This window comes from Vanellus vanellus, assembly GCF_965231255.1.
Source record: "Vanellus vanellus genome assembly, chromosome: 2".
NCBI classification, from domain to species: domain Eukaryota; kingdom Metazoa; phylum Chordata; class Aves; order Charadriiformes; family Charadriidae; genus Vanellus; species Vanellus vanellus.
This window is the reverse complement of record NC_138906.1, coordinates 73731294-73758423: the sequence shown is the minus strand read 5'-3', so window position 1 is coordinate 73758423 and position 27130 is coordinate 73731294. Positions and strand designations below refer to the sequence as shown.

Below are 27130 nucleotides of genomic sequence, written 5' to 3'. Positions count from 1 at the left end.
GAGTGGAAGTCAGAATTGCAATGGATGCAATTGATTGCCAAGAATATGTCCCAGAAAAATAAGTGCTATTTCTTCATGAAATTGCGTATGTGCTATACAGATGTTTAAATATCTGTTATTTCAAATTAAGCGGTTTTCTCCATACGAATTACAATTTGTATGTTAATCCCTCTGGAGGGGACTGGCATTTTGAGACACTGCTCATCTGCAGCTTCAAAGATGAGCCCAATGGATGTTCTCAGGATAACTGAGTCCATGAACAGTAAGGCTTTTGAGCCTGACTGGTAAATTTAATTGCCCGTGCAAGGACATACAAGGTGAACATGTATGAATTTACACTGCTGGGAATCCATCCATGTTTTGAAATCCCATGTTGCATAGTTATTAGAAATAGCAAAATTTGAATGCCATGAGATACTAAATATATGCAATTCTGCCTCCCTCCTTAGAAGGTTCTGTTTCTTATAAAAATGCATTTCTCCCAAATGCTGTACGCCTTGCTTGATGTGTTGCTTTTTACAGTTGTGCATATATGCTAGTCAGAATGACTGAATGCTGGACATCACAAAGTAACATGAATAAGAGAGTTAAATTTCATGGAATTAACCTATAGAAAGTAATTTCTAAGAAGGGAATGGAGTTCTATGAGAACCATTACACTTGCTTCATGGATTGCTACAAGTAGGTTTCACAACTGAATGCCAAAATCAAGATGGAATGAGACAAGAGGAGTGCAGCATCCAGTTAACAAACATACTGAGGAAACAGGCAGTATATACAAAAGATACGCGCTGCTTACCCGATGCATAATTTTTAAGGTGCTTAATTGATGTTTTAGGGAATGTAGCAACATATACATATATGCAGTGTATACAAATCTAAATGTGTATTAGAACCATAACACAGAACCATATATATTCCCAAATCCCTGATTTCATTAGATTCTCTAACGCATAAGAATGTATTTAAAATATTTCATAATAAAAAAAAAAAAGTGGTAACATTTACATAGAAATAGCTCCAGTTCGTTTGCTTTTCTGTTTTGCTGCTCACGCATTGGATTCCACTGGGTTTCATAAGGACGCCATTTGGACCAGTGAGAGTTTGAAAAACTGTGCGTGATGAGACAGCTCCATTACTCGGTCCACCATCTTCTGTAGGGCTGCTGTGTTGGGGTAATGCATGGCAGCCGTCTTGGTAGCCAGGACAATGCTCTTCAGCAGTTCACACAACTGGTTGCTGGAGTTCATCACTTTGTTGCGTATGTCCTGAGTCATCACTTGCCTTGTGAGCATGTCCCCAATGAACACAAGTTTGTGAGCGCTCAAAATGACAAATTTGCTGTGAGCCACGAAGATTCGGGGGGGCTGAGAAGCACTGACGCAACTGAAAAAGGCGTCGATGGCATTTAGGAGGAATTTGAAGTGAGTCTCACATTGGTCGGAGTAGAATAAAAGCAGCTGGCTGTCATGGGAGGTGGCAGTGCCATTTGCAGTCTGGAGGGCTTGAGGTGGCTTCCACTTTGAGATGTCATTCTCTACAGGCTTTGTGATCTCTTGCTCCAGACGTTGAAACTGATTGATCTGAAAGGCAAATAAAAAGGCTCTCTTCAAAGAGTATTCTCATAAGATGTTGTTATGTATTACAATTTCACCTTATGCCTCCGGACACCCCCGGGTATCCTAGATTGACTTTATGCTAAATAAAAAGTAGTATATATGTTTTCTGAGATCTTTTATTTTGGAGAGTGAGGGGTAATCAAGTGCTTTGGTTACCATAAATCCAAATACACAAAGCTCAGAAGAGGAAAAACATCTAAAATACTTTATTTGCATTAGAAAAACAACAACCCACCACTCCTGAATTTACAGGCTGTTGCTCATTTGGAATATTCTGAAATCACAAGTAAGAGATGGATCCAAGTGGCAATGACTCCTACACAATCTTTAAAAAGTTGTCATCTCCGTGGGATTTCAAGATGACAAAGCTTTAACTCTCATCTCCACATTGCTTGTACAATTTTCTGCTATATGATATGGCAACAACATATTGAAGAATTAATATGAGGGCAAAGTGTCAGCCCTCAATCTTATACGACCTACTTTTTTAGCATTTAAAGTGATGTTAAGCACAGTATTTAAGTTAATGATATTGATGTTCACTGAAGCGATGTGCAGGTGGCAAGTGCATTCAGTGTGATCCAGGGACTGAGGCACTGGATTACGGGTCAGGAAAGCCAAGTTCTCAAGCTGTCTTTGTGACTGACCAATTGTGAGACATTGCAGAAGCCTGTTTCTACTCTGTGATAAACTTCTGGAGAGACTACTTTTTATTATATGTATGCACTGGGCCCACCACAATGGTGCACTGTATAAAAAAAAATATGAAATTAGTATCTTAAATTGAGATAGTTGGAAATTGTTTCCCGGGCTTATTCCTGCCACAAAAGATGCCGTTCTAAACACTGAGAGCTGTGGCACCATATAGCACCTGAGACTTTCCAACTGTGTGTGCTGGCAGTCAGGCACACCTCACAGCCATGATGCTAGCAGTTCTACACTCCTAAGGGAAGGGCCCCTCCTGCTTTACTTGACCACTACTCCTTATGTGCAAGGAACACTGCATTTCATTGTGATTATTGCACCTGAGGGAACATACCTGATGGTGCTCCAGCTCCGTTTTGCTCTGCTTGATGATATTTTCCTTTTCCAGCAGCTCTTTCTGTTGCCGTTCAAACTCTTCTTTCCCCTGTTTTGCATAACATAAGACACTGGGTTAAATCAAAACTGCTCCTGAGCGAAATGACAACTCGTAGGTCAAATAACAGGCGGCTTTTTTTATTGGCTTTTTCACTGGTAGTGCACCACTAAGAGCACAGAGAAGAAAAACATAGTGTGGCAGAACAAAAGGCTATCGCTATTATGTATGCAACAGTCCTATTTGAGAGGAAGTAATCACCCCAGAGAAATTACTCTTGAATGTGACAATTAATGTGACAATCTGATTGCTGCTTTCCTGCAAACAGCTTCTGCAAAAAACATAGACAACTTTTACTTGGCCTTGTGCAGAACAAAGTGTTGAGTTTACCTACCTGCAGGTGAACATAATCGTAGTCATCCATCCAGCTCTTTTCTGAGCTCTCACTGGTGGTATTGTGAGGGTGCTGACCTTTACTCAGGAGCGGAGGAAGGGAACTGCAGTGGTTCTGTGCTTTTTCTCCATGACGCTGCATATGAGGATTGTCATATACATAGTCAGGAGTGTTCATGACATTCTCTGGTATGTTTTTGAAACGGGAGCTGCTCAATGCCTGTTTGAAGAGCACCTCTGCATTGATGCTGATGGTAGTGGTCAGTTGCTTGGCGTCATCTGGGACTGTCCTTGCTACCATTACAAACCGATCTAGGTCATCACATTTGTTCTGCAGCCTGTTGACAGCTAGAACATTCAAAGACCAGTTATAGCTGCTCAAGTCGTGACTGGTTTGGGTAAGGATCTGGTGAGAGTCCTCCAGCCTTTGTACCTCCCTCCTCATTTTGTTAAGAAGGCTGAACTCGGATAGGCAGGAAGCATTGGCTGCTGATCCTTTTGCAAACTGGAGGTACTCCACCAGTGACTGCTCTACTTTATCCACAGCAGTGTGAATTTCATTGATGTGTTTCTCCATGTATCCATAAGACCGCCAGTCTGCTGTAATGAAGGCCATGAGGTTATTGACAGCTGTCTCCACCATCTGCTGGAGGCGATAAAGCCTTTCTATAGCAGTGTCTGGATCAAGGATTAGTCTTTTGTCCTGTGCAGTTGACGCTGAGAGAGAAGAGTCTTTTGAAGTTGTTGAAGATGTGGACATATTACTCCTTGTGCTTCCTGTGCTGGAGAAAGACAATCTATTTATCCCATCAGTCACATCCTGTAAGCCTTTAGTGTCTTGGAGGACCGGTGGTGGCACATCATATACACCTTCTCTTCCTTCTGGGATGTGATTTTCACTGAGTCCTGTCTGCTGTCCTGGGAATGCAATTCCCCTTGGGGTATCATAAACGTCTTTTTGAGGTGCAATTTGCTGTCCAAGAAAATGTTTTTGGTGATTCATAGGGATGTCATAAACATTCTGTTTCTGTGGCACTCCGTCCGGCAATAAAAGGCTCTCAGGAGAAAATTTATTAAGTTCTTTCCCAGTTGCTTTGGTGATGGAAGGAGGAATATCATATACTCCTTCTGGTCTTATGCTGTGGCCCGCTGGAAATGAAAAATCCTGCAAATTTTCCCTCAGGCCTGTATCATCTCGGCATGCAGATGGAGCTGTAGCATAGACCTGAATCACAGAAAGCAAACCATGAAACTTTTGGCTAGAATAGTAAAATATTTTACATCTTCTTGATGGTCTATGAAATGCTGGGATGGAATATCTGCCATTGACTTTCATGGAGTCAGCTACTTAGCCTGAGTTTGACCGAGTGTCAGTTTTAATATCTCACTTTTTAGCATTCATCTTGATGCAAATTCTCATAAGCAGCAAATCCAAAAAGGCAGCATGCTGCCACAAAGATAATGTAGGCTTAATTATCAATTCACATTCCATAACGTTAATAATTTTGATGCAGTGCATCACTTTACTGGTTTTAACAGTTTAAAAACCTAAGGAAATCTTTAAAGTACTGCATCTCCCTTTCCTTCAGGATCATACATGAACTCTTGTTTAATCGTGTCCTTGGTCAGACATGAAAATACAGGATCTTGTGGACATAGCATAATACTTACCCCTTTGGCAGGTGGTATGTCATAGACTCCTAAAGCTTTTGCTTCTCCCATAGGAACTGGAAGCACAGGCCCCTTAACCGATGTGGGCGGAATGTCATATATCTAAAGAAAGAATAAATTGGTTACAGAAACAAGTCACCTCAGGAAAGCTCTATCTCAGATGAGATTTCTTGGTTTCCATGTTTCCTCTCTAACAGCCTGAAGACAATCAGAGCTCTTCAACTTTATTGCATATGGGAAAGCTGCTGAGATTTGCCTGGTATTTTGGACAGCTAGGAGGAAATGCACTTTGCTAGGTCCCCTCTAGGCAACTGTGCGGACAGGAGGCTGGAGAGATGAAGTCATGGGCTAACTTTCATCCAGAGAGTTAAATCAAGGCCAGTCTATTACAGATACCTGATGGGGTGAACAGGGGAGCAGTATATTCATGTGATCAGAACTGATCACACCCTTACTGACAGAGTTTACAGGGGTTGAGGAGTAAGCTTGTACCAGTACACACTAAACTCTCTGAAACTAAGGCTGCCCCTGTCAGCATCACCTATCTGCTTTATTAGGTGCAGTGTGAGTTGTCTTACTAGCAGAGAACTCAGCTGTCAAATGTTTCAAGTGTCCCACTTAGTGGCATGTCCTACATTACAGTGGGTTCTGCTTAACCCAGACTTCCCAACAGTTCCACTCGGTTCAATCTGTGTTATGTACTATTGGGCTCCGATGCTGTTCCCTGAAGGAGCTGCTCTGTCAAAGAGCCATGGAAAGATGCAAGGTTGTTGAATTACAGGTCCCGCAAGCATCCACTCTAGATATCTGTGGTCTTGGGGATTGAATGCTAAGGCTGTTCCCCAGAACAAAGATATATTTCAAGTTCAGTGACATGGTGCAGTAGATATGTGGTGAAAACAACTCCCTGCATAGTAGCTGTTCATCTAGGTGGTAATTTTACCCTTACTGAGTGAATTACTGTCAACTATGCAACAACAAAGTAAAGGAAAAAAATTGTTCCCAGGCAGCAAGCTTATTCTGTTTAGATATACTCTTTGATCAAAACACAGAAAACAAATGGGACTTTTGCGTTTGGTGTGCTGCCAAATCTTAGTCAACTTCAAATACAACTTTGAAATACTTCTGTGCTCTGTAAATAAGCCACAGCATCTAATTAAAACATATTTTCTCTCTGAAATGAGAGAACTTGCTTTGCTCATAAACTTCTGGTAGAAATTCATTACCTTTTGTGCCCTGTCAGTGCTGTTGGCAGTTTTATTGGTACCTACCCCTTGGAGAGGGCGAACAGGGGGGATATCGTAGGTATCCTTCTGGTATTTGGAAGGAAATTCATAAACATAACCTTGTCCTGACCTGACTGGAGTTATTACCTGTGGGATAGAAGAAAAAGAGGAAACATAAGTCTCCGAGGATCTTGGCATGTTCTCTCTAACTGCACAGGGTATAAACAATCCGATACATTCACGCTTTATGTGGCAATGTTAGTAATGCAAGTCTACATATAATTCTGACAGCTGAATGCTGCAAAATGACTGTTAGTAGCTACAAATGCACCGTCTTTTCCTTCAAGACCAGTTCTGACATGGCTGCTTGCTAGCACTACAGTATCTTCTCTTTGTCAAGCATAGATTCTCCAGCAGGTCTAAGAAATCATGGTCCCGCCTTCCTATTGACTGCTTATTAGCACAGACCACCCAAGGTGATGGTTACACCATCTGCTCACTGAGATCCGTGCTACACACACACTGATCCTACTGAGGTGTTGAGTGTCCCCACTCACTGACAGAGGCTTAAAATACGATGTTCAGGCTCTGGGAATCCACCCCTTTGCTTGTGGAGGTATTTCCCACCTGCTCTGGCAGGACGCCTTGCATTACTGCACTCCGTAGCACAACATCCTGGATAACTGAGTGTGTGAGCTGTGGCTTTGGAAATTCTTTACATAGAAAGGCTATGTTTAAACCTTCCAAAGTGGGATATTCAATTTTGCTGTTTCCGTTTGGTTTGTCTATATTAGTGGCTAAGAGATAGGAAATGTTAAGCCATTCTTGAAGTACATAATGCAAGAACAGCCTCTGGGAAAAAAAAAAAAAAAGCTTAGAATTTACATTTTTTTATGTTTTCTAAACCATTAACTACCCTAATGACTTCAAATAAAATTTGGTGAAAAATAAATGCCTTACGTCTTGGACAGCATCTGCATGGCAGAATTTCAGTATAGTGTGGTATAAAAGAAATGTTACCTAACCCCAAGAAAGAGCTGGGTTTATAGTGGAAATGCTGACATCTTAACCTCTGCTGGTGCTATTGAGCTCTAACAAAAAAATATAAATACTGTAATGCAAAAGCATAAAATGGCAAATCACACAGGACTGTACAAGGTGTGGCTTTGTACTCAGCTAGGGAGAATTTCGTACCAGAGCTACCTAACTGTCTTTTCAAATATACACAAGACATACAACAGAGTTTCTGCCCAAATGCTCAGTAAAGATCCTATAACAGTTTTTGCTGTAAGGAATCCTAGCATCCTGGCCAGATTTCACAGTGAGTTTTGCTTGACGGCTTTTCTTCTTTTTACTTGCTGCCGAAATATTGCTGTGTAATCTTTGGCCTTGTACCATGAAATGATCACTGGATTTTCCCCCTGAGGTGACTGCCATAGCAGTACACAGTACGGGTCTGGTTCAGTGTGAGTAGCCCAAGGCGCCTGGTAGTGCCAGCCACTGCACTGACTGCATGTGCCTTAGGTGAGGGAGGAATATCCCAGCCTGGCAGGCAGCGGAAGGCAGCAGTTTTTGCAGCTGCTTTTCCTTGAATTAGCATCAGAGGACAGGAACTGGAAGCAATACGGTCTCCAGAGCACTGTGTCACTGTGTCAGTTTGCTGCCTGTGGCAGAACTCCTGCTCAATTGGGTGTGGAGTTAATAGGGTTTACACACATAAGAGTTTTTTAAAAAGAATCTAAAACCGTATAGAATTTATGACAGACCATTCTTCTCCCACAGAGTCAACTACTGCATTGTAAAAGGTATCTACAGACAAAACTTTTAAGAAAGTTCTCCCTTAAGTTACTGGAAGCTTCCCATAATGGATCACTCCAGACATTATCCCTCCCAGGCCACTCACATGTAATACTGGGATTATTTTGTTTGCCTGGGAAACTTCTAACTTGTATTAACGTTGCTTCCTCATGCTTTTTCTGCCAGTAAGGGCTAGTGATCAGACTAGCATAGTTTGCCATGCATTTTTTGCCTTTTTTTTTTTTTTTCAGTTGGGTGCTGCCAGTCAAGTGCTTTCCATCCAAGTCAGGAACAGAAGGATTTGGTTTTAAGCAATGTTTACTTGGAGGTTTCTTCCAGGGGCTCAAAAACTACAACCATGGCATTGCTTCAATAATGAGTCACTGGGTGTTTAAAAATGATCCTCTGGGAGAACAGACAATGCACAGTAAAAACAAAGGGCTGTTTCCTGGGTAGCCCATCTCCACAAACCCTTCTGCAACTGTGAACACTGTGGCATTAAGCTGCTTGCTAATATGCCGGGAAACTGCTTCACCATGCCAGGGAAAAAACCCCAAGCTGTCTGTGGTGGTCAGCCAGAGGTCCCAAACCAGCCCTGGAGACGGGGAGGATCGGTGCGCTGCTGCAGTTCAGCTCTGCTTTACCTGCTGATTGTTGCCTAGACAGACAAGGCAGGAGTCAGGCTGCATCAGGCTCCAAAAAGACAGGTATCGGTCCCTCAGCCTGAAATTTTTATAAACCCTTGCTCAGTTATGGTCTACTCTGGAAGCTGAACTCTACCCTAGATCCAGAGCAGGAGTAAAATCTGACCAGATCTCTTCCAGGCCTCAGATGTGTGATGCTTCTTACAGTCCTGCCCATGGAAGCAATGTACAGCACCTCTGCAGAAGCTTTATGACACCTCAGTTCTCCAAGGTTTGCACAGCACTTCAGAGGAACACATTTACACAGGCTTAGCAACAACTGTCCTACCCATCTCATGCCAAACCTCATTCGGGATACAAGACACCACCACTCTCTCCTTGTTCAGAGAATTAATTTCCCTGAGCCAACTCCAAGAAAAGTCACAGGCCTCTAACACGGAAAAGGGAGCTGATCTGAGCAGCACAGGTAATAAGGCATAGAATCACGGAAGGTTGGAAAAGACCTTTAAGATTATTAAGTCCAACCGTAAACCTAACGCTGCCAAGTCCACCACGAAACCATGTCCCTAAGCATGCACAATCAAACCCATTTGCTCTTGTTATAGGTAAACATGATATTTTGCTTTCGTAAAAAGAAGCCCTGGTGGCAAATTAGATGATACCCTTACACTGTGGAGCCTGGAACATAAGTAGAAGAGAACCTGTGCTCGTGCCCAGTATTTACAGGGAGATCCTTCCTCACTCTGCATACAGGAGTATCATGCAGCTGCGGTTATTCTTGTAGCTCATCCTTAGAGACCTTTCCCATTTTTCAAAAAAGGCTGGCATACCAGATGCTATATGAAAAGTTTAAAGTACTACAAGGCTGCTGTTTTATTTACTGTGCTGTGATACAATCCTAAATAGCTACACTAAAGCTAGGCTGGCCAGATGCAGGAAGCCAGTTTCACCCAGCACTGCAGGACTGCCTGGCCCAGAAAGTGGTGGTGAATGGAGTTAAGTCCAGTTGGCAGCCGGTCACAAGTGGTGTTCCACAGGCCTCAGTGTTGGGGCCACTCCTGTTTAATATCTTTATTAATGATCTTAACGAGGATATTGAGAGCACCCTCAGTAAGTTTGTAGACAACATCAAATTAGGTGGGAGTGTTGATCTGCTTGAGGGTAGGAGGGTTCTCCAGAGGGACCTGGATAGGCTGGATTGATGGGCCAAGGCCAACAGTACGAGCTTCAACAAGGCCAAGTGCTGGGTCCTGCACTTTGGCCACAACAACCCCATGCAGCGCTACGGGCTTGGGCAGGAGTGGCTGAAAAGGTGCCTGGCTGAAAAGGACCTGGGGGTGTTGGTGTACAGCCAGCTGAATATGAGCCAGCAGTGTGCCCAGGTGGCCAAGAAGGCCAACAGCATCCTGGCCTGTATCAGGAATAGTGTGGCCAGCAGGACTAGAGAAGTGATTGTCCCACTGTACTCAGCACTGGTGAGGCCACACCTTAAGTACTGTATTCAATTTTGGGCGCCACAGTATAGGAAGGACATTGAGGTGCTGCAGAGGGTCCAGAGAGGGCCTGGTAAGTTAGGTAACAGTTGGGCTTGATGATCTTAAAGGTCTTTTCCAGCCATAACGATTCTATGATTCTATGACTTTTTTTACCATGTATCTTGACACTTTCACTCTTTTCCAGATGTGAGTAACCCAAAGCAGTGGTCAAGCAGGGTCACTCCTTTATTTGGGTGAAACAAACCCCTGCTCTGGGTGCTTCCAGCTGTTGTTAAAGGAGATGAGAGGTTAAAACACGAAGTGTTCTGGGTATTCATGAGTACAGTCTGCTTACATGGGTGCCTGTGGACAGAAGACCTGAGCTGTCTGCAGGGCTGTGTTTAGCAGTGCACTCTACTTAAGGTGGCATTTATTTTCCAAATAAAAATGTATCAGAGGCTTTTATGTCTGCTCCTTTTTAGGCTTCTGAAAAAGTTATACATAAGACAGAAAATAAGACTTTAAGAAACCTAGTAACACCCAGCAACACCCAAGGTTTGTTGATAACATGAAAGACAACCTTTTTTCTCCCAGTGACTCAGGTATATTTTTCTGCGTGGAGGATTATTATCCAGTAACAACATGTTCCAAGTGATTTCATCACAAAATCCTCTACAAATGCTGATCTGGTCTGCACTGAGTACAGGAATGTTTCCTGTTTTACCTACACTCCTCTTTCCTTTTCATTCAGTTAAATGTGCCTCTGGACTGTTTGTTCCTAGTCAATTCAAAACAGAAGCAGCTCATCCCAAAACAAATCTTCAGTGAACATTTTGTAACAGTAATTAAGAGAATACCGATGCTACTTGACAAAATGAAAATGTGGAGGTTTTGTTCTGACTCTTATGTCCCCAAGACAAGACCTTACATGGGAGGCCAGGACATGTGGTTGCACTGCTGCTTTAGTATGAGGAAGAGGCAGGTAGCTGGGCAGGTGAAGTAAGAAATGTACAAACCCCAGTATTTTCAGAAGTAACTTTTGATTTTGGATATTCACCCATAAATATATTAAATGAATTTGCTGCTTCTGAATGGGATGCTCAGCCATTTCGATGCATTGTTGAATGATTTTTTTATGGTTTTGAATGTTTGATGGCAATTTAGTTTTGAAGATGGACTTCAGAAGGAAGGAAGTGGCTGCAAAAGAAAAGTTCCCCTTCTCCCACTTCTGGAACTGGGATAGCAACCCCATCTGGTACTTAGGAATTTATTTCCTAACAAATGTCACTGAACTTCAGACCTCATAAGGATTCTTTTTTCTTTTACCTCTTCTCTTTTAAGAATGCCTGTGGTCACCCAAGTTTAATTAATCCTGTATTTCAAACCAGTAATTTTCCTTGTTTATGCGTTAAAGGAAATAGATGGTGTACCCACAAACTATCTAGCCCAACATTCTCAAAACATTGTTAACCACTTAATCCATGCAGAACAACTAACAGGGACCAGGTTTGGCTCTGGTGAAATGTGTAATAAGTCTACTTCAAACTTTCAGTACTGCAAAACAAAGACAATTGAGCAGAAAGTTTGTTCTGTTCTTGGTGAAGACCATGCTCTTCCAAAAGCAATTACTTTGGTCTTTTCCATGCCAATGGCATGTCCCTAACCAAGAAAAAGAGCTGAATAAGCATGTACTTTGCAAAATATCCTGTGGTTCTTTAAACCCCTCTTCCTTAAATATAAGGAAAAAACCACCATTTTATTTCTTCTAGGATTAAAATGGATGTTAGGCTGCAATAGAGAACATTCCTAAGGCAGCAAAAAGACAGTTATCATGCTTACGGCTGACACACAACACTGTGGTTTACCTTTCTGAACAAGGATAGAGAGTGAATAAACCTACTGAAGCCAGTAGAATTACTCTGAATTTATAGCAGCACTGTGGAGGGCAGAATTCAGCCTGTTCCCCTGAAAAGCAATGCCTGATGTGCAGAATGATGGGAAACAAGCTTTGCTGAATTTTACAGGTGAGAGAACTGAAGCAGAGAGATGGTGCACCTCTGCAACACCTTGCCCCAAACCACAGGCAGAGAGGGGAGCTGAAAAAAACTGCTTGCTATTTCCTGGTATGGCCTCTTAACCCCAAGAACCTACTGATGCCTGCTGACCGCTTTTAAAATAGATCAGTGCATTTTGGAGGTGGAAAAGAAGAGGCGTGTGAGGTAAATTTTAAATATTTATTTTATATCTGGATAAAGAATTGTATTAAAATATATTTCCTCCCATGATGCTCTCTTCTTCATCCCATGGGTAACTCTCAGCAGTTGATGAGCTACTGCATTCAGCTGCTGCTAATCTCAGCTGTCTGTCCTGTATCTATGAAAATCAGCTGTTGCTTACCCTGGGAAAAGTCCTGCCCTGGAGGAGGCTGAGTGGTGGTGCATAAAATGGGAGTGTTATAAAGCTTAGACGTGGGAAAAATGAATCAAAATGTAAGTAAAGGAAAAAGACCATGTTTGTTTTCTGTTGTAAAGTACTTCTGTTAATTTAATACAAAACTCTAGCTTTTGAAATTCTGTTCCTAAGCTTCTTAGGTGGATATATAATAGCTACCTGGGCTCTCTCAGGCTTGTAAGGAGAATGAAATAGTCAAAGAAAACATGGGGAAATTATAAGAGAGACAGAGAGAATTAGTGGGGGGGAACCTAATTCCTACTGTCTTGGACTTCTAGTCTTTTGGAAGTCAGTGGCAGGAGCCATTGAACAATGCTGGATCAGGCAATGAGCCACCTCTCGGCTCTTCTTTCTGTTGTGCTGCATGTACTCAGGAAGCTACGGGTGTCTCCTAAAATGTTTTTTTCCCAGGAAAGGTCCTATGGCTAAGTTCAACTGCAAGAAGGTTGTGCTAAAGAAAAGAGTCGTTAAGGTAATCTGGGTATTTGAAAGAACCTGGTCAGCTGGCTAAAACTCTGTCCTTTTTACAGAAAGCACATAGTGTTTCCTCTCCTGTCTTTTGCAAGCTGCATCAAGATTTCCAGTGACTGATAATGAATTTCATGACAGTAATAATTATTTTATCACTCAGTATCGTCTGCTGTGAAAAAAGAGGAAAAATGTTTATACAAAGCAGTAGCCTTGACTTACTTATTTGCTATATATGATGACATAGAACATGTTTCCTAGCTGTCAGTGAGTAAAGGTTGGGGTTCCATTCTCACATGCGCTAAAGATACTTGCTCCTATAAACATTTGTTTTTCGAAGTTGCTATAGGTCTTGAGATTATGAAATCATAACACTTTATTTTAGCAGAAATAATGTATGAATATTGAGCCACTATAAAATGCTCAAGTAGAGTATTTTCTGCCAAGACTGAACTGTTGGAGAGCCTTTTGATCAAGGCTCACAAGCTGAAAGAGAGGGGATGAAGCCTATAGAAATATTTCTTCTAATGCACCAGGCTTGCAGCTGCACCCATGATTGGTTTCTAGTGCTATGAGCCCAAATGTTTCTGCAAGGCAAGAAGAAATTAACAGAAATGACTATTTTTTCTCCTGGGCTGAGTGAGTTATCAGCTTTACTGTGTGGTGGAAAGAAAAGCGGTATCAAGACACATAGTGACATTGCCACTTGTCTTTGATTGGGTGTTCCCCAGTGAATTTTCTGAGAAGTAAGATTCAAGATGTGTGAAGATAAGAATACATGACAAATACAACCCTGATACAGAACTGACTTATAGTTCTTGATGGTTTTTTTTCCCCATCTTCAAAATACCTGCTTATTTTCTCCTATGCTTTACGTCCATTTGTTGTCCAAGACCTATACCTATGAAGATCTGATTTTCTACTGTAACTGTGCTCTCAGGGCTATAGCATGTCCAGATGTCACTGCCTTATGCATGGTGTGTTAAATTAAAAATGCTTAACTTTGCAGGTTTGGAGATTTAAACAGAAACTTTTAAATGTGTCTATGAAGTGCGTCACCAGTAGATGCTTAGTCTTAAAAAATGCCCCTGTGGTATTATAATGCAAATAACAAGTAATGAAAATGGGTGTTATGCTTTTCTCCTTTTGAGGTTGTATTATTTCAACCAGATTTATGCAAGTTTTGGGTTGAGTCTTGAAGATGTAGAACAGAAGTTGTGAAACTAATTTAAAATAAAAAATGTGAAATCACAAGCTGGCCTTGATTCAAACCCTCAGCTGCTGGTGACATGGGTATAGCCAGCTGCTTTGCAACTAGCCTAATACTGACTTTTTAGCTTCTAGTGTGACCCTTTGCATTAACCAGCGCACAAACGCAGGTTCATTACGCTATTTTTCAGATGTGTATTTTTCCTAAATCTAAAGTGCAGGTTTATCGTCTCTCCAAACAACTTTAAAAAAAAAAAAAAAATAGTCTGTGGAGTTACATAAATGATTTAAGCTGCACTTAGCATAAAATGACAGGGCTGTATTAAGTGTAGTGGAATGGTGCTGACTTGTGTCAGCTGTAGCTTTGGATTATGGTGTTGAATTTTTGCTTGCTGCTGGTGCTCACGATCACAAGCTAAATGCAGATACAAAGGTCTGTATCTCTAAAGAACTTACTACAGAACTTACTGAATGAGCAGTACAAAGTACAAAAAAGCTCAACAATTTTGTCACTGACAAGATTTTACTGCTTTTTTTTTTTTTTTAATGATGCTTCCGTGACCCGATCTTTCTCTTACGTCAACTCTAGGGCTTTCTGCCAGTTGTGTTGTGAGCAACATTTCTGCTTGGTGCTGGCTGGCCTTGAATTGCAAGGCTGACTGGGAAGGGGTATTTCCTAGCTACTGGTGGAGTCATTCTTGCTTAACAAAATGTGATTTTAAAAAAAGTCAAACCGACACTTCTGAGGATGTTCTCTTCCTCTCAAAAAATGGGACAAGAGAAACGAACCAAACATACCTGTTATTATTAAATGATCAAATTGTCAGCATTTTTAAGAGAAGTGTGAAAGAGGATACTTGTCCAATACTCTTGCTAAGAGTTTTACCAGTGCCATCCCCATGACAATTAGTCATTTTTAGAAAGACAGTGATATCACCATTTCTGCATGTGTTGGCCAACGGGGCTAATGAGCTGATGTGTTACAGTACTGGTGATAGAACAGGCATGCACTCTTAAATAAATGTCTGTGGATGGATCTTACAGAGAAACAAAATCCCCAAATTATTGTGTGATTAAGTTCTTCTAGTGGAGAAATAAGTTTATCTGATAAAGCATTTTCTGGCAACCTGTGATTAAATTTGACCTGGAGTTTTGACTAATGAGAAGCAAAACTCAGCACCTCAGTGGTTTGGTATCTTGCCTATGACAAAAAGTTAAAGTAGCGTCTTGCTTTGGCCATCCCAGTTTGTCTAGTCTTCCCAATTTAAAAAGTTTGTTGCATCAAGAACCATTTCGCAAACATGCACTTGTTTTCTATGCTGGTAAAACTATGACTGTCTTGTCTTTAAGACAGAAGCTGAAATTTAGGGCAGGTTTGGAGGAGGAAAGGAAATGAAGAAAAATTATGAGAAGATGAGGTGCTGAGACACCCAGGGCAGTCTTACTGTTATGAATGACATGAAATCCTAAAGGCTCACAAACAATAAACCAGTTTGGTTCAGCCCAAAAAACTTGTTTTAATTCTTCTGAGGAGCTTCATCTTATTTCTGTTTTTTCTTCCCTCCTATATTGAATTTCTAGACAGAAAGTTGGAGAAGGAGGGGGAGGAAAGCAGCTTAATTTGGGAATTGTTGAAGTAGGGTATTTCCATGACTTCTGGTTTCCCTTCAAATATGTTATTCCTTCCTTTAAGACATTTCTCAGAACAGATCCTTCCCTGTCACCAGTTTCAGTTTTGGTGAATTAGCATTTCACAGTGGGCAAAAACAATGGCCGAGATGAAGCATTGCCCAAGGGTTTCAATTCCTCTAGAGCGCCCTCTCAGAGGTACGTTTGGGCAGAAACAATGGAAGTGTCCCTAAATCATTTAGGTTGGGAACTCTGTTGCTCTGAGATAAGCAGGCAAAGAAAACCTTCCTTCAGGAAGAAGCACGATTTAATTTGATTTGTAGAGGTTCTCTGGCTCAAGCTATACTCTGGCTCCATTTCTGTATGGGTTTCTCAAGGCAGCTGTACAGACAAGTGCTCCTAATAACTGGTGTTTAGATTAGCATAGCTTGCTTTGGCAAGTTTATTGAAGGTGTAGGCACCTTTTAAACAGATATAAACACCATCCTTAATTATCTGTTGTATCTATATGATAATTATACCAGACCTCAGTCAGGACTGATTGTGCATATAAAGAAGATTTTATGATAAGACCCAATGGGAGTATGTAAGTGTCTTTTAAGGATTAGGGATGGACTGTCTTATAGAAGGCTTCTGTCTCCTAAGAACTTAACTACATTAATTTCACTTTGATTCCATTCTATTGATCTGTTTTGGGAGAAAGCTAATTTAGATTCATTTTTTTAAAAAACTGATGCAATATTACCACTGCTATTTACAAAAGAAAAATGGAAATGTTTCATGCCAGACATGTGGAATGATGATATTCTGATACTAATTAGTCTTCCTCCAAAACAAAACATCTACAAAAATTACTGAATGCCTGCAAAGCCTTTAGATTCAATAGAACTATATTTTCTGACCGTCAGCAACCCATCTTCACCTATCCATTTCCCATCTCCAGAAACCACACTTCCTCCTTATGATGAGATTCACTTTTTGAATAATCATTTTTCCACTCATGTTTTTGTAAAATGCTCCACTGCTGTGCTTGAGTTTTAGTACTTACAGGGAAATCTAGATTACCCAAACTTAGTGTTTCGTTAGTGTGTTACCAGATGTTAACCAAAGGTCCAGTTAGGTTTCTAACAACCATGAAAGAGCCCATAAGCTTCTATTTTTCTTTTTATTATCATGCTATTGTTAGCTAAGGTTTGATCCTGCACTTGTGCCTCTGCAGGCAGATTTGTGTCCTAGGGGATCTCAGTTGCTGGATGAGACTGCAGGACTGGCCTTTTTTCTGATACTACAGGGGAAAAAAAAAAATGCATGCTTCTGGTCTACAAATAGAACTGATTAAAAAGAGCCCTGCGCTTAGGGAGAAACGGGGAGTAATGTTGAGCTCATACATTTGCTCAGCCTAATAAAATGCAGTCTTTTTCTTAAAATACTTCTCTTCAAATGGCATCAGTGACTAACTACTGCTTACTCTGACTTGTGGATGAGGGTTTCTTCACTCAGTGGTTTTCATGGAGAACACTGAGGATAGATTAACTGCACAGGCAGTAAAATGGCTTTTTTCCTGTTAATGTCACATGGAAAGTTACATGTGAAACTCCTGAGTCTAAGGAAAGCGTTGTGTGCTGTTTTTACCGTTGAGTTTGCATTTAATTTGAGAGAACTTCATCCTTTAGAGCACACTTTGTGAAACAGTGCACTGAGCGCTGAGGTATGTGTTACCATTCCTGCTGCACTCAGCAAATTTGCTGTGTGTTCAGCACTTTTAACATTGAAGCAGTATTTTGTTATGAGGGATACAAATCCCTAAAGTAGAATTTGTAATGTGAAAGCAGAAGAAAAGAGGGACTATAAGATGACTGTTTGGGCCTTTTAAGTAAACCATATTGCAGGAAGCTGTGGTATTTCAGGCTTGAGGGTAAATGGGGACATTATTCTATCTTGGAATGTAAATATATTTTGCCAACAAACTACTAGATATGCTCCTGTTATTTTTGATGGCAGAGTGTTATCTGCCACACAACTCTCTACTATGCTTAATGTATGTTTCTTCTTACTTCATAGATGTGAAAATAGGCAAGAAAAAAGATAATAATGTAAAGGCAGGCTTATTTCTGGAACAAGTGTTATATGCAGCCGTTTGTTTCCTCCTAGCTAGGACAGTACTTGTTTAATTTGAAGGAAAAACATCATAACGTGGCTAACTGGTTTCTGCTGCTGAAGTCTGCCAGAACTGTCAGGGTGGTGCTGCTTGTGGGGTGGTGTTTCCACTTCCTCATCGATTCAACCAACAGGACTCTAACATAAATAAAGACCAGGGAACAAGGTCTGTTCCCTTAGCTGTGGTCTACCCAAACCTCCTGCTGAAGGCAGTGAACTCTTGAAAAATGTGGAGGTCACAGGATGCTGGGGTGTGAAACCCTTGATCTGTCAAGGGCATGTTTATACTTGGAAACAGGCCAGGGATGTTCATGTATAAATGCGAGTTCCTTCCCTATTCTGCTTTATCCACTTTTAAAAGGTGGATAAACCTGAGTGTTTCCTGAACTGTAAAGTTCTAGTTCAAACAGACCAGCAAACAAAAAAGCTGATGTGTTCCAAGTTGGCATTAATCTCTATTTGCCTGAGTTGGTCCATGCCTTGTGGGAGCTATAGTTCAGGGCTGGTAACCCCTGCAGTGCAGCCTCTTCCCTGGTTGAACAGCTGCGGTGCATCAGCCTCATATTCTGCTTTGTGCTGAATTCCCTCAATCAAAAATTCTCCTGAAAGCTACTGGTTCCTACAGAAAGCTTTCAGAATTTGTCAGAACTGTTTTCCAACAAAGAAATGTTTTCCTTAAATTTTTTGATCAATGCTGTTTTCAGGATGGCAGGGACAGCACAACAGACCAGTTATGGGAAACACTGAACCAGAAGAAGTGTTTTAAATTAGAGTGGTGACCTTTTTTACATGTAGCTTTCCCTAGTTTAAAGCTCATGTGTGAACTAATGATTAATCACAGATGCAAAAAAGACTTTGTGCTTTGACAACACCTTTCCCAAAGGATGTTCTCAAAGCAGTCTGTACAGATTTTGTACATATTTTGCAGATGAGATTGTTGAGGTGCAAAAAAACCACTCAAGACTACGCAGAAGTCCATGGCAAGGATAAAGCCCAGGATAAAAAAGGTTTTTCTGAATGTCAGACTTGTCTGAAGGTTCCTTCTCTTTGCTGGTTGCAGCAAAAGACAGTAAGTTTGAAGGCAGAGCACAGAGAGGAAGAATAAATTCTAAGACGCAGCTTTTGTATCTTTATGGTCCTTGGACATTCTTCACACTTAGGGGTATAACCGTTTTGCGACTAAAATTGCAGCACAGCTGTAAAAGCTTGGGGCTAACCAAGGCTAATTTTAAACTATCCTTCATTATCTCTGTCATTTGTAGGGTGAGTTTTAGAAGGTGGTATTTTTATTTGATAGAAGGAGCCGATACACCTCTATTGTCAACAACTAGTTTGGCCAGAATCAATTCATCATTATAATTACTCGCCTCAGGACTCCTTTTTGACTTGCTTTGCTTTTCTGGCTAATGAGATGCGTTACCTCAGCACAGCTTTATAACATGCCCACTGTTGATTTACTGTTGCTTGAGGCTAGACAATTCCTGCCTGACAGCAGTTCCTAAGTTTTGCCTGTAAAACCTGTATGGCAGCCAAACCACACATTTGCACAAAGAAAACAGGCAAATGTGCACAGAAATGGATAGGATAGAAACTGCTGATGGTCCTGTTTAGAATGGTGTCTAGAGGACACGGTCTTCCCTAGGTACTGCCATGGGAAGGGAGAAGGCTTACCTATAGGATGGCCGCATAGCAAAACCATTTAACATCCTTAAAACTGCCAAAACGCACAGCTTACTAACCAGCCATTTCTGCTGATGCAAGAAGGCAGAGTGGCTCACTTAAGCCATTGGGGCAGGTGTCACATGTCTGAGAAGAGATTCATCATTTTGGAAGCCAAAGCAAAATTTCCCAAAATCAAATCTTTGAGATTTCCAGCTTTCCTTAATACTAAAGATTGTTTTCACTAATCCCTAGAGGAGGATGATTTGGAGGACAGACTGTTTCCTCAGACAAAGGATGCAACTGCTAAAGGGCTTCCCCTTCATTAGGCTTCTCTTTCACCAAGGCATGAGCAGATAGTTGCAGCTGTAGTAGTAAGAATCAGTTTTTGCAGGGTTACGATGATAAAGAATGGACTATGTTTTATCTCAGACTCTTCTGTTACTAATAAACCTACAGTACTCTCTTGTCCATCATCCTTTCAATCCCAATGGGCTCTTTTTAGTGTAGAACTGAGCAATTCCAAGGGATGAGACATGTCTGTCTGTGATCAAAGCAGGACACTGCCATGAGGTTTGCCATCCAGCAAGCCTGCCACTAATACACAGTGAATATTGAGTCTCGGGGAGAGTCAGGATTAAAGTGATCCTGTCCTAAGTAACAAGAATTGGTTAGTGCTCAGCTGGTTGGTAGCTACTTTGCTGAGGGTAAAATGCTTTATAAATGGGCATGTTTATTTTGTTCTACAATTGGCAGCATAGCCATTTGTTCTTATGCAACATAGCTGACCTTTCATAGGTTGCAAGGAATTAAATGAAACAAGTTATAAGTCAGCCAAAAAACATGGTCTTAATTTTCTAAAGAAGGTGACCCAAATTCAGAAAAATGTATACTCAAACTTGCTGAAAAATTTCTAGGCAGAAACTTGGAGAAAACAGGTGCTTTAGTGCCTCTGATTTTTGCATCTTATCAAGAAGTTTGCACTTAACTGAAATCTTTGTTTTAATTTTTTTCAGTGTAACTAGGGTTTTAGCACAGTCCCTGTAGCAATGAGGTTTATGCAGAATGTCCTATTAGTTTCAGTGGAGCTGGAGAGGGGAGGGAGAAGAGACTTTGCTTGCAGTTGGAGATTTTTTTTTTCCTTTCAGGCTTACACACAGAGCACATGCACACGTGCATTATGCTAAGTAAACTATGCTAATGGTCATTTAGGCAGGTCAGGTCCTACAATTAAAGTACATAGCACTTACTATCATATCTTGGGCTTTCCAACAGCCTTCAGTGCAGCTCTGCAGTATGGTGCATCTCCTGTGGCCTAAGCCGGCTAGCTGAGGTATCTCTGCATAGCGCTGTAATGTTTCATGCAGACATACACTAAAATGTCATCTCTTCTGTGCTGTCACATCAATAGGCTATTTACCAGGTGTTCACTACCTACCTTGGGGGTATCTAAATGCTACTGTGGATAAGTAAACTGTATTGCCCCTGAAAATTTCACTATATGTAGTATATAAAGAAAGGAGAAAAGGAGAGAAAAGATGAGGGATTTCTCAAGAAAACCCACGTAATTGCTCCAACAAAGATCCTATCTCTACCTGTGCAGCAAGTGCAATTTTCTCATTTTATCTTCCTGCACACCCTACAAAGCATAATTGTGGAAAAGCTGAGCAAACCAACCTCTTTATAACTTGACTTGGAATAACTTCACAGATCTTTTTCTCTTGCTCAGATGGAAAAAAATCCATTTATTCTTATCAAGAAAAATGAAATTATAACAAGGAAATAAAAGCATTAGAAGATGTCTTCCAAAGGTTTGATATGAAAAAGGCTGAGCTGAGGGTGAGGTGGGAGAAAAGCCCAAAACAGACCGTCTTGCCAATCTAAATTAGGAGATGAAAGGTTAAGCCAGTCAGGAACTTCCTGACAGAGACATCATCTGCTCACATAACTTGTATATAAATACTATGCTTTAAGCTCTAAAGGTAAGGAGGATGCTAATAGCTGGAGCTGTTGAGCTGGGAATGGAGGGACTATAGGAACTTCTTTTTGGCCTGGCAATAAAAGGGTCTGGGAGACCAGGAGAATCTCCCTCCTCCCTCAGGTACCTTCCCTAACCTTTTTCAGCCACCAAGGCATGGTGTGCCACCAGGGTACCTGCCAGGTACCCTGCGAAGGTAAAATGAGGGAGTGACTGGAGATGCGGAGAGCCTGAGAGGGACAGCAGGAATAAGCATAATGCAATGCCTCTCCTGGAGCTTTGGGAGCTCTCAGCTGCTGAAACAATAGCTGCTCCATGGAGCTGTTGCAGCTCCCATTTTCAATCAAGAAATTTAGCTGTAGATAAGCATCAAGTGCGCTCTTATAAACTTTAGGTTTGGTATCAAAACAACCCTCATTACCCTCATCTTCTTGTTCCCTCACTCTTCCAAGTATGGCCCTTGTCTCATCAATCATTACTTTCTCTTTGTAGTTTAGACCTATTGGGACTTGTGCCGCAAGGCAGTACATCATTTTTAATTAAACAAAAATTACTGAGGCAGATGATGTAACTGTTCATTAATTTGTGGGAGAGTTAATTTTACCACAGCAGCTCTCTTTTGAACATATAATGCAAGACTGCCATAGGCCAGATGTCCTTCCTCCTCCCTAGGGAGCCTGTGAGGACACAAGATCACATACTTCCCCTCACCTTTAGCAGCTGTGGTAGTACAGCTCCAAAATGCTCTACTCTGTGTCTCAGTTGTGAATTAAGCAAACTGTTAAGAACTGGGACTTTCTTTTCCTCCCACAGCAGTGAAGTTACTGCTGTAACTTCATATAGTTAAGATACAGGAAGTATAAATATGTATATATAAAGTCCACAGGCTACCGCCAGACATTAACTACTTCATTGGTGGTCAGCACAAGTGACCTGCTTTGGACCTATGATGCAACAGCAAATGCACGCACCTTGTTAGGCAAAGCTTGACCGTCAATACATCTCTGCATGGAGGGTGGCACCTGATAAATATCTTGTCCGACTAGACCGTGACCAGTGGGTATTTGGTAAATTCCCTGATTCAGATGGGAAGGTGGCACTTGGTAGACAGGGTCCCGTGCTGAGGCATGTGAGCTTGGCACTTGGTAGATTTTTTGATGGTTGAAGGATTGATGCGTCAGTCCTGAATTGGACATATCTTGGCCAGAAGAACTGTCCTGTACCACTGGACCTATGAGGAGTTTCACACGGTTGCCTGGAACGATGCCTTGCCGGCCATGCAAGGAGCAGAGCCACCATCCTTCAAGACCTTCGGTGTTCTGTTCTATCACCGTCAAAATGTCTCCTTTGCGGAAGGCCAACTCTTCTGCGCATTCAGGGACATTATCGTACAGGGCTCTTGCCATAAGATTCTGTGGAGAAAATGGTCAAGAAAAACAAATGAACAAACAAACTAGAACTTTTCTAAAACTTCAAGCATGTTCTAGGTGGAGAGAAGAAAGAAATGAATTTGAAAAAGAAGTGTGCAGGAAATCAAAATGACACAGAAAATAACGCAGCACAGGATTCCTCTCTCCCAGTTTGGAGAAATGAGAGGCTTATGCATTAGCAACAATGCTAGTGAGAACTTTTCTAGTAATACTAGGTCAGATAGAAGCTCTTTATACGGTTTGTTCACCTGGACAGAAGTCAGGAGAGTTCTACTCTTGGCATTGAGATGCTCTTCCTGTGACTGGGGGGCTTGTACCTTCATCTCTTGACATCGATTTCCCTATTAATGTGCTCTGTGTACTGCTACAGCTAGCTAGCTGATATTTAAAATAGAACTTGAACAAGACTCTTGGGGACATAATCCAGAGTAGTTGTTTCCAAACATTTTTACACTTGCGGTGTCCCAAAAGACTTTCCATGAGAGGTGCAGATCCCTTTAGTGTAAAGATGGTGGGCTGGCTTTTCTTAGCTGCCAACTGCAGGCTCCTTAAAGGCAGGGATCTATAGACCACCTGGTGAGAAAAACCTGCCTAAAATACAACTTGACAAAATGTCACAGTTTTTGAACTATGATACTCACAGTGGTGTGTATATCTGTGCCTTCTCATTCTTTCTGTAAACTTCCTTGGTGGCACAGCACAGCATAGCACTAGCTTAATAGGTAAAAACCTTCCTCCCCCTGTTGCCTCAAAACCACCACCACCACAACCAACCTCAAATGACAAGGTTCCTCAGTGTCCCACTCTCTGTAGAAAGATCTTGAAGAGAAAATTATTTAAAAAATAATGTGCCCGGTGACCTCAGCTGGAGTCATGCCTTTGCCATTGGGGAAGCTGTACCAATGTATGTGGGCCTGTCCTTACGTCAAAGAGTATAAGACTTTAGGTACCAAACTTTATAATAGAATGTGTCTATGTGTAACTTGGGAGGAGTCTAAGGGCAGCCAAGGAGTGTCTTTGACCTGTCAACATAGTTTAAGCATTCTTATATGCACTTTGCTTGATCATGTCAAACAGAGCAGTAAAATTAGTACCAGGAACTTCACACAGGACTACTCATGAGGATTTGCCTAGTGTTTTAGGCAGGCTTTTCAGCTTGCCCTGACCTCCATTTGTTGTGGCTATGCTACCAGCAGTACCTCTGCTAAGAAGTTTTAAGCCAACTCTGAGTTGATGTAAGATCGTGGTCTGTGAGGTACAGATGTGTTACTAACAAGTGCTATCTCCTCTCATAGACAGAATCAGTTCCCTTCCCTCTTTCTTTGCAGGCCTGAATGGCACATCCAGTTCTGAATAATCAGCCAAGCTTAGGTATTCGATGGAAAGTAGGCAGGCTGTCTGTACTGACATTCTTGGACCCCTCACAAAGGCTGCGAACACTTAATTTCTTGGCTCTGGTGATGTTTCCAAATGTGTTGGCAACAACTGCTCCATCCCTGCCTGCTTTTTGGTGAAGGCAGTCAGCAGAGATGGCTATAAAGTAATTGTAAGCACTTGAAAAAATATAGGGAGCTCTGGATCTGGAGCGTTCTAGCTAAAGTATTTGGATGCAGTACACAAACTCCAATGGTGCTAATCCACCATAAAATAGAATATGCGGCTGCCTTGAAGGTTTACTTGCCTTCTGTTAAAGGGTCAGTGTCCAAGTACAGTTTAGTGGTTTTATCTGTTGTATTTATCCTCCTTCTTGGACATACCAAAACTTTTTTTTTATCCCCCACTTGTTATATTTTTTCTCATTCACACACTGATGTTTTCCCATCATCTCTGTACTTCATCAATACAGCAGACTTCTATTTGACCTTGCTCAGTTCAACTTTTCTTAAGTGTGGCGCACATCCAGGAGGTTGTATGAAGGGCTGACTGGTAGATGGATGGAGAAAAGGGAAGCTTAGATGTCACATAACAGGTAGACGAATATGCTTTTCCCAAGATGTGGCATTGAAACAGCATGTATGAGATCAGTTTTCTCTGAATGAGGGATCAGCTTTCAAATTAATGAGAAACACTGGTTTTGACTTTCAGCGGCATCACTACTGAGGTCAGTATAAATTAAGCTTTGGCTTGGAACAGCAGGACTGCTATTTTGAACTCCCATGTAAACAGCAGCACTAGGGCCCACTGTTCTCTCTGATGTACGCCTCCTCAACTCATCAGGCAGCAACACTAAGGAATGCGAACAGAGATAAAGCAGGGAGAAATTTTGTCCATGTCTTGACAGGACTGTAAAACTATTCTGTAGCATGATCAAAACTAGTGGTCTCTTCTTGAACACTACATCTATGCTCTTGCTGTGTTGACCTGGCTGCTCAGTGGAGCTCCGAAAAGAAAAGCTCCTGTCTAGTTTGAATATTCAAGTTAATCTCTTATCTTTCTACATTCCTTTCTAATGCATCTTTCACAGGTGAAATCTACAAACATCAGTAGCTCAGCCTATGAAACTAACTATTTAAAGGAGACTTTTGCAGAGGATTTTGTTTAAAGAAGGGGGAGGATTGGGGGGTGGAAGGAGGGGGGCACAAAACAAGCAGGTTAAATCAATGATTAATGCTTATTCTTCTATACTTGGTGATTAAAGGTATTTGAAAAGCCTGATTAGCTTCTACAGCAAAGCAATTCTCAGAGCAAAGCTGGAGTGGTGGTAGAATTAGAGCAGATAAAAGTTCCCATGTGATTTTTTTTTTTTTTTTTTTTTTTCAGTTGCTCATTATCTCTGTCCCAGTGACCTTCTCATCACCTGGCATGTAGCATGTTAATACTTTCTGGATTTGTTTCAAGAACTTCTTTGCCACAAATAGCTTCAGATTCCCATTGTCAGTGTTAACTCAGGCACCAGCATGTGAATTATGCTAATTGGTTGCCACTTGTTTCACAGCAATTTCCCCAAGGCCTTCTAAATAGCCCAGAGCTATACCACCAGCATCAGTCCCTCATGGAGCAGTGAAGCAGGCAAAATATTCCTCCAAATAAGCATTGGGACTAGAAAGACTAAGCCTGTTGCTTGTTGACAGCAACATAGGCACTGTTCCTGCTAAGCAAACCTTCTGTGTCTTGAGTATTTCCCTGACTTCATTCTTCCTTCACAGGATTTCTTAATATGAGCTTCAGGAACAGTGTCACATTGCTTTTATTAGTCAGCTGAGTCAGAAGGTCATCGGGAAAACTTTTGAAAACCACAGAGGTACCTTTAACCTGCTGTGGTGATCAAAATGGTTGTCTCTATGTTTCCACATACAGAAAGAAGTCCTGATCGAAGACATCCCTCAACACTTGTGGGCTTTATCTGGATTGATTTGACAAATTCTAGTAACTTTCGGATACCTTGGGTATCATAGCTCACAACCTGCAACACTCCCTCTCATTGGTCTCATCAGCTGGGGAGTGTTACCTGGAATTAATTGGACTTGCTCTTTGAGGCATGGATCTGCCACTCATCTGTCTGTGAAACAGGCACCAAAGAAGCACTAACATGTGATATGAGAAGGCTGAGGCACAGCAGTGACATTTTTATATGACCAAGTGCTAAAAAACCCATGTCCATTTCCTAATCAAATTGGCAATAGAGAAAGAGCTGATGCAAAACTTGTCTTGGAGCTTGTTTTGGCAACTGGCAAGTTGCACAGAAGTCCCCTTATATTTCCAGTACAAAGAGGAAAAAAAAGGAGGGCAACAGATTCAGAACAAATTCAAGTTCTGTAATAGCAAGGGAGAAATTATCTGATCCTAGATAGGTAAAAGAACTTGGGTTTGCCATAGAAACCAGCTGTGCTTCATAAAATGAACATCCTGGTAGCTACCACCTTCTTTCAATAAGATTAAGGATGGAAGTCTCTGTTGCTCTCCTTTGCTCCAATTGAATGAGCTGCATGACAGGTGCAGCGGTGGTCTCAAAATCTGAAAGTACACATGGTCCATATACAGCTCCATTCTCCTGAGCGCTCTGTGTTACAGCAGCCATATTTCATTTAATGAGTGCTTCTCTACAACTAATTGTTGACTGGAAAGATTCAGTTCAGCTTTTGTATCCTCAAGCCTTGCTAGTAACACTAGGATGTTTGGAAGTTGAAGCCAGGGTCAGGCCCCCACTGTGTTAATACTCTGTACAGGCAAAACGACAAAAAAACCCAAACCCAAACATTTGTTCTCAAGAAGCTTAAATTCCTCTTAACCTTGGACTCTTGAGTGC

At 41.4% G+C, this 27130-nt stretch overlaps 1 protein-coding gene across 1 annotated transcript in view; it reads right to left on the bottom strand.

Annotated features, from left to right (window-relative positions):
* Positions 1 to 1033: 1033 nt before the first annotated feature.
* Positions 1034 to 27130, bottom strand: part of NEDD9 (neural precursor cell expressed, developmentally down-regulated 9) — a 39505-nt gene continuing 13408 nt past the window's right edge. The window contains exons 2-7 of the mRNA XM_082499653.1: positions 22426 to 22866; positions 6033 to 6134; positions 4762 to 4863; positions 3092 to 4315; positions 2659 to 2748; positions 1034 to 1583 (exon numbers count right to left, since the gene is read on the bottom strand). Of these exons, the coding sequence (XP_082355779.1) occupies positions 1074 to 1583; positions 2659 to 2748; positions 3092 to 4315; positions 4762 to 4863; positions 6033 to 6134; positions 22426 to 22866 (2469 nt within the window). The 3' untranslated portion in view covers positions 1034 to 1073. The remainder of the gene's footprint in view (positions 1584 to 2658; positions 2749 to 3091; positions 4316 to 4761; positions 4864 to 6032; positions 6135 to 22425; positions 22867 to 27130) is intronic.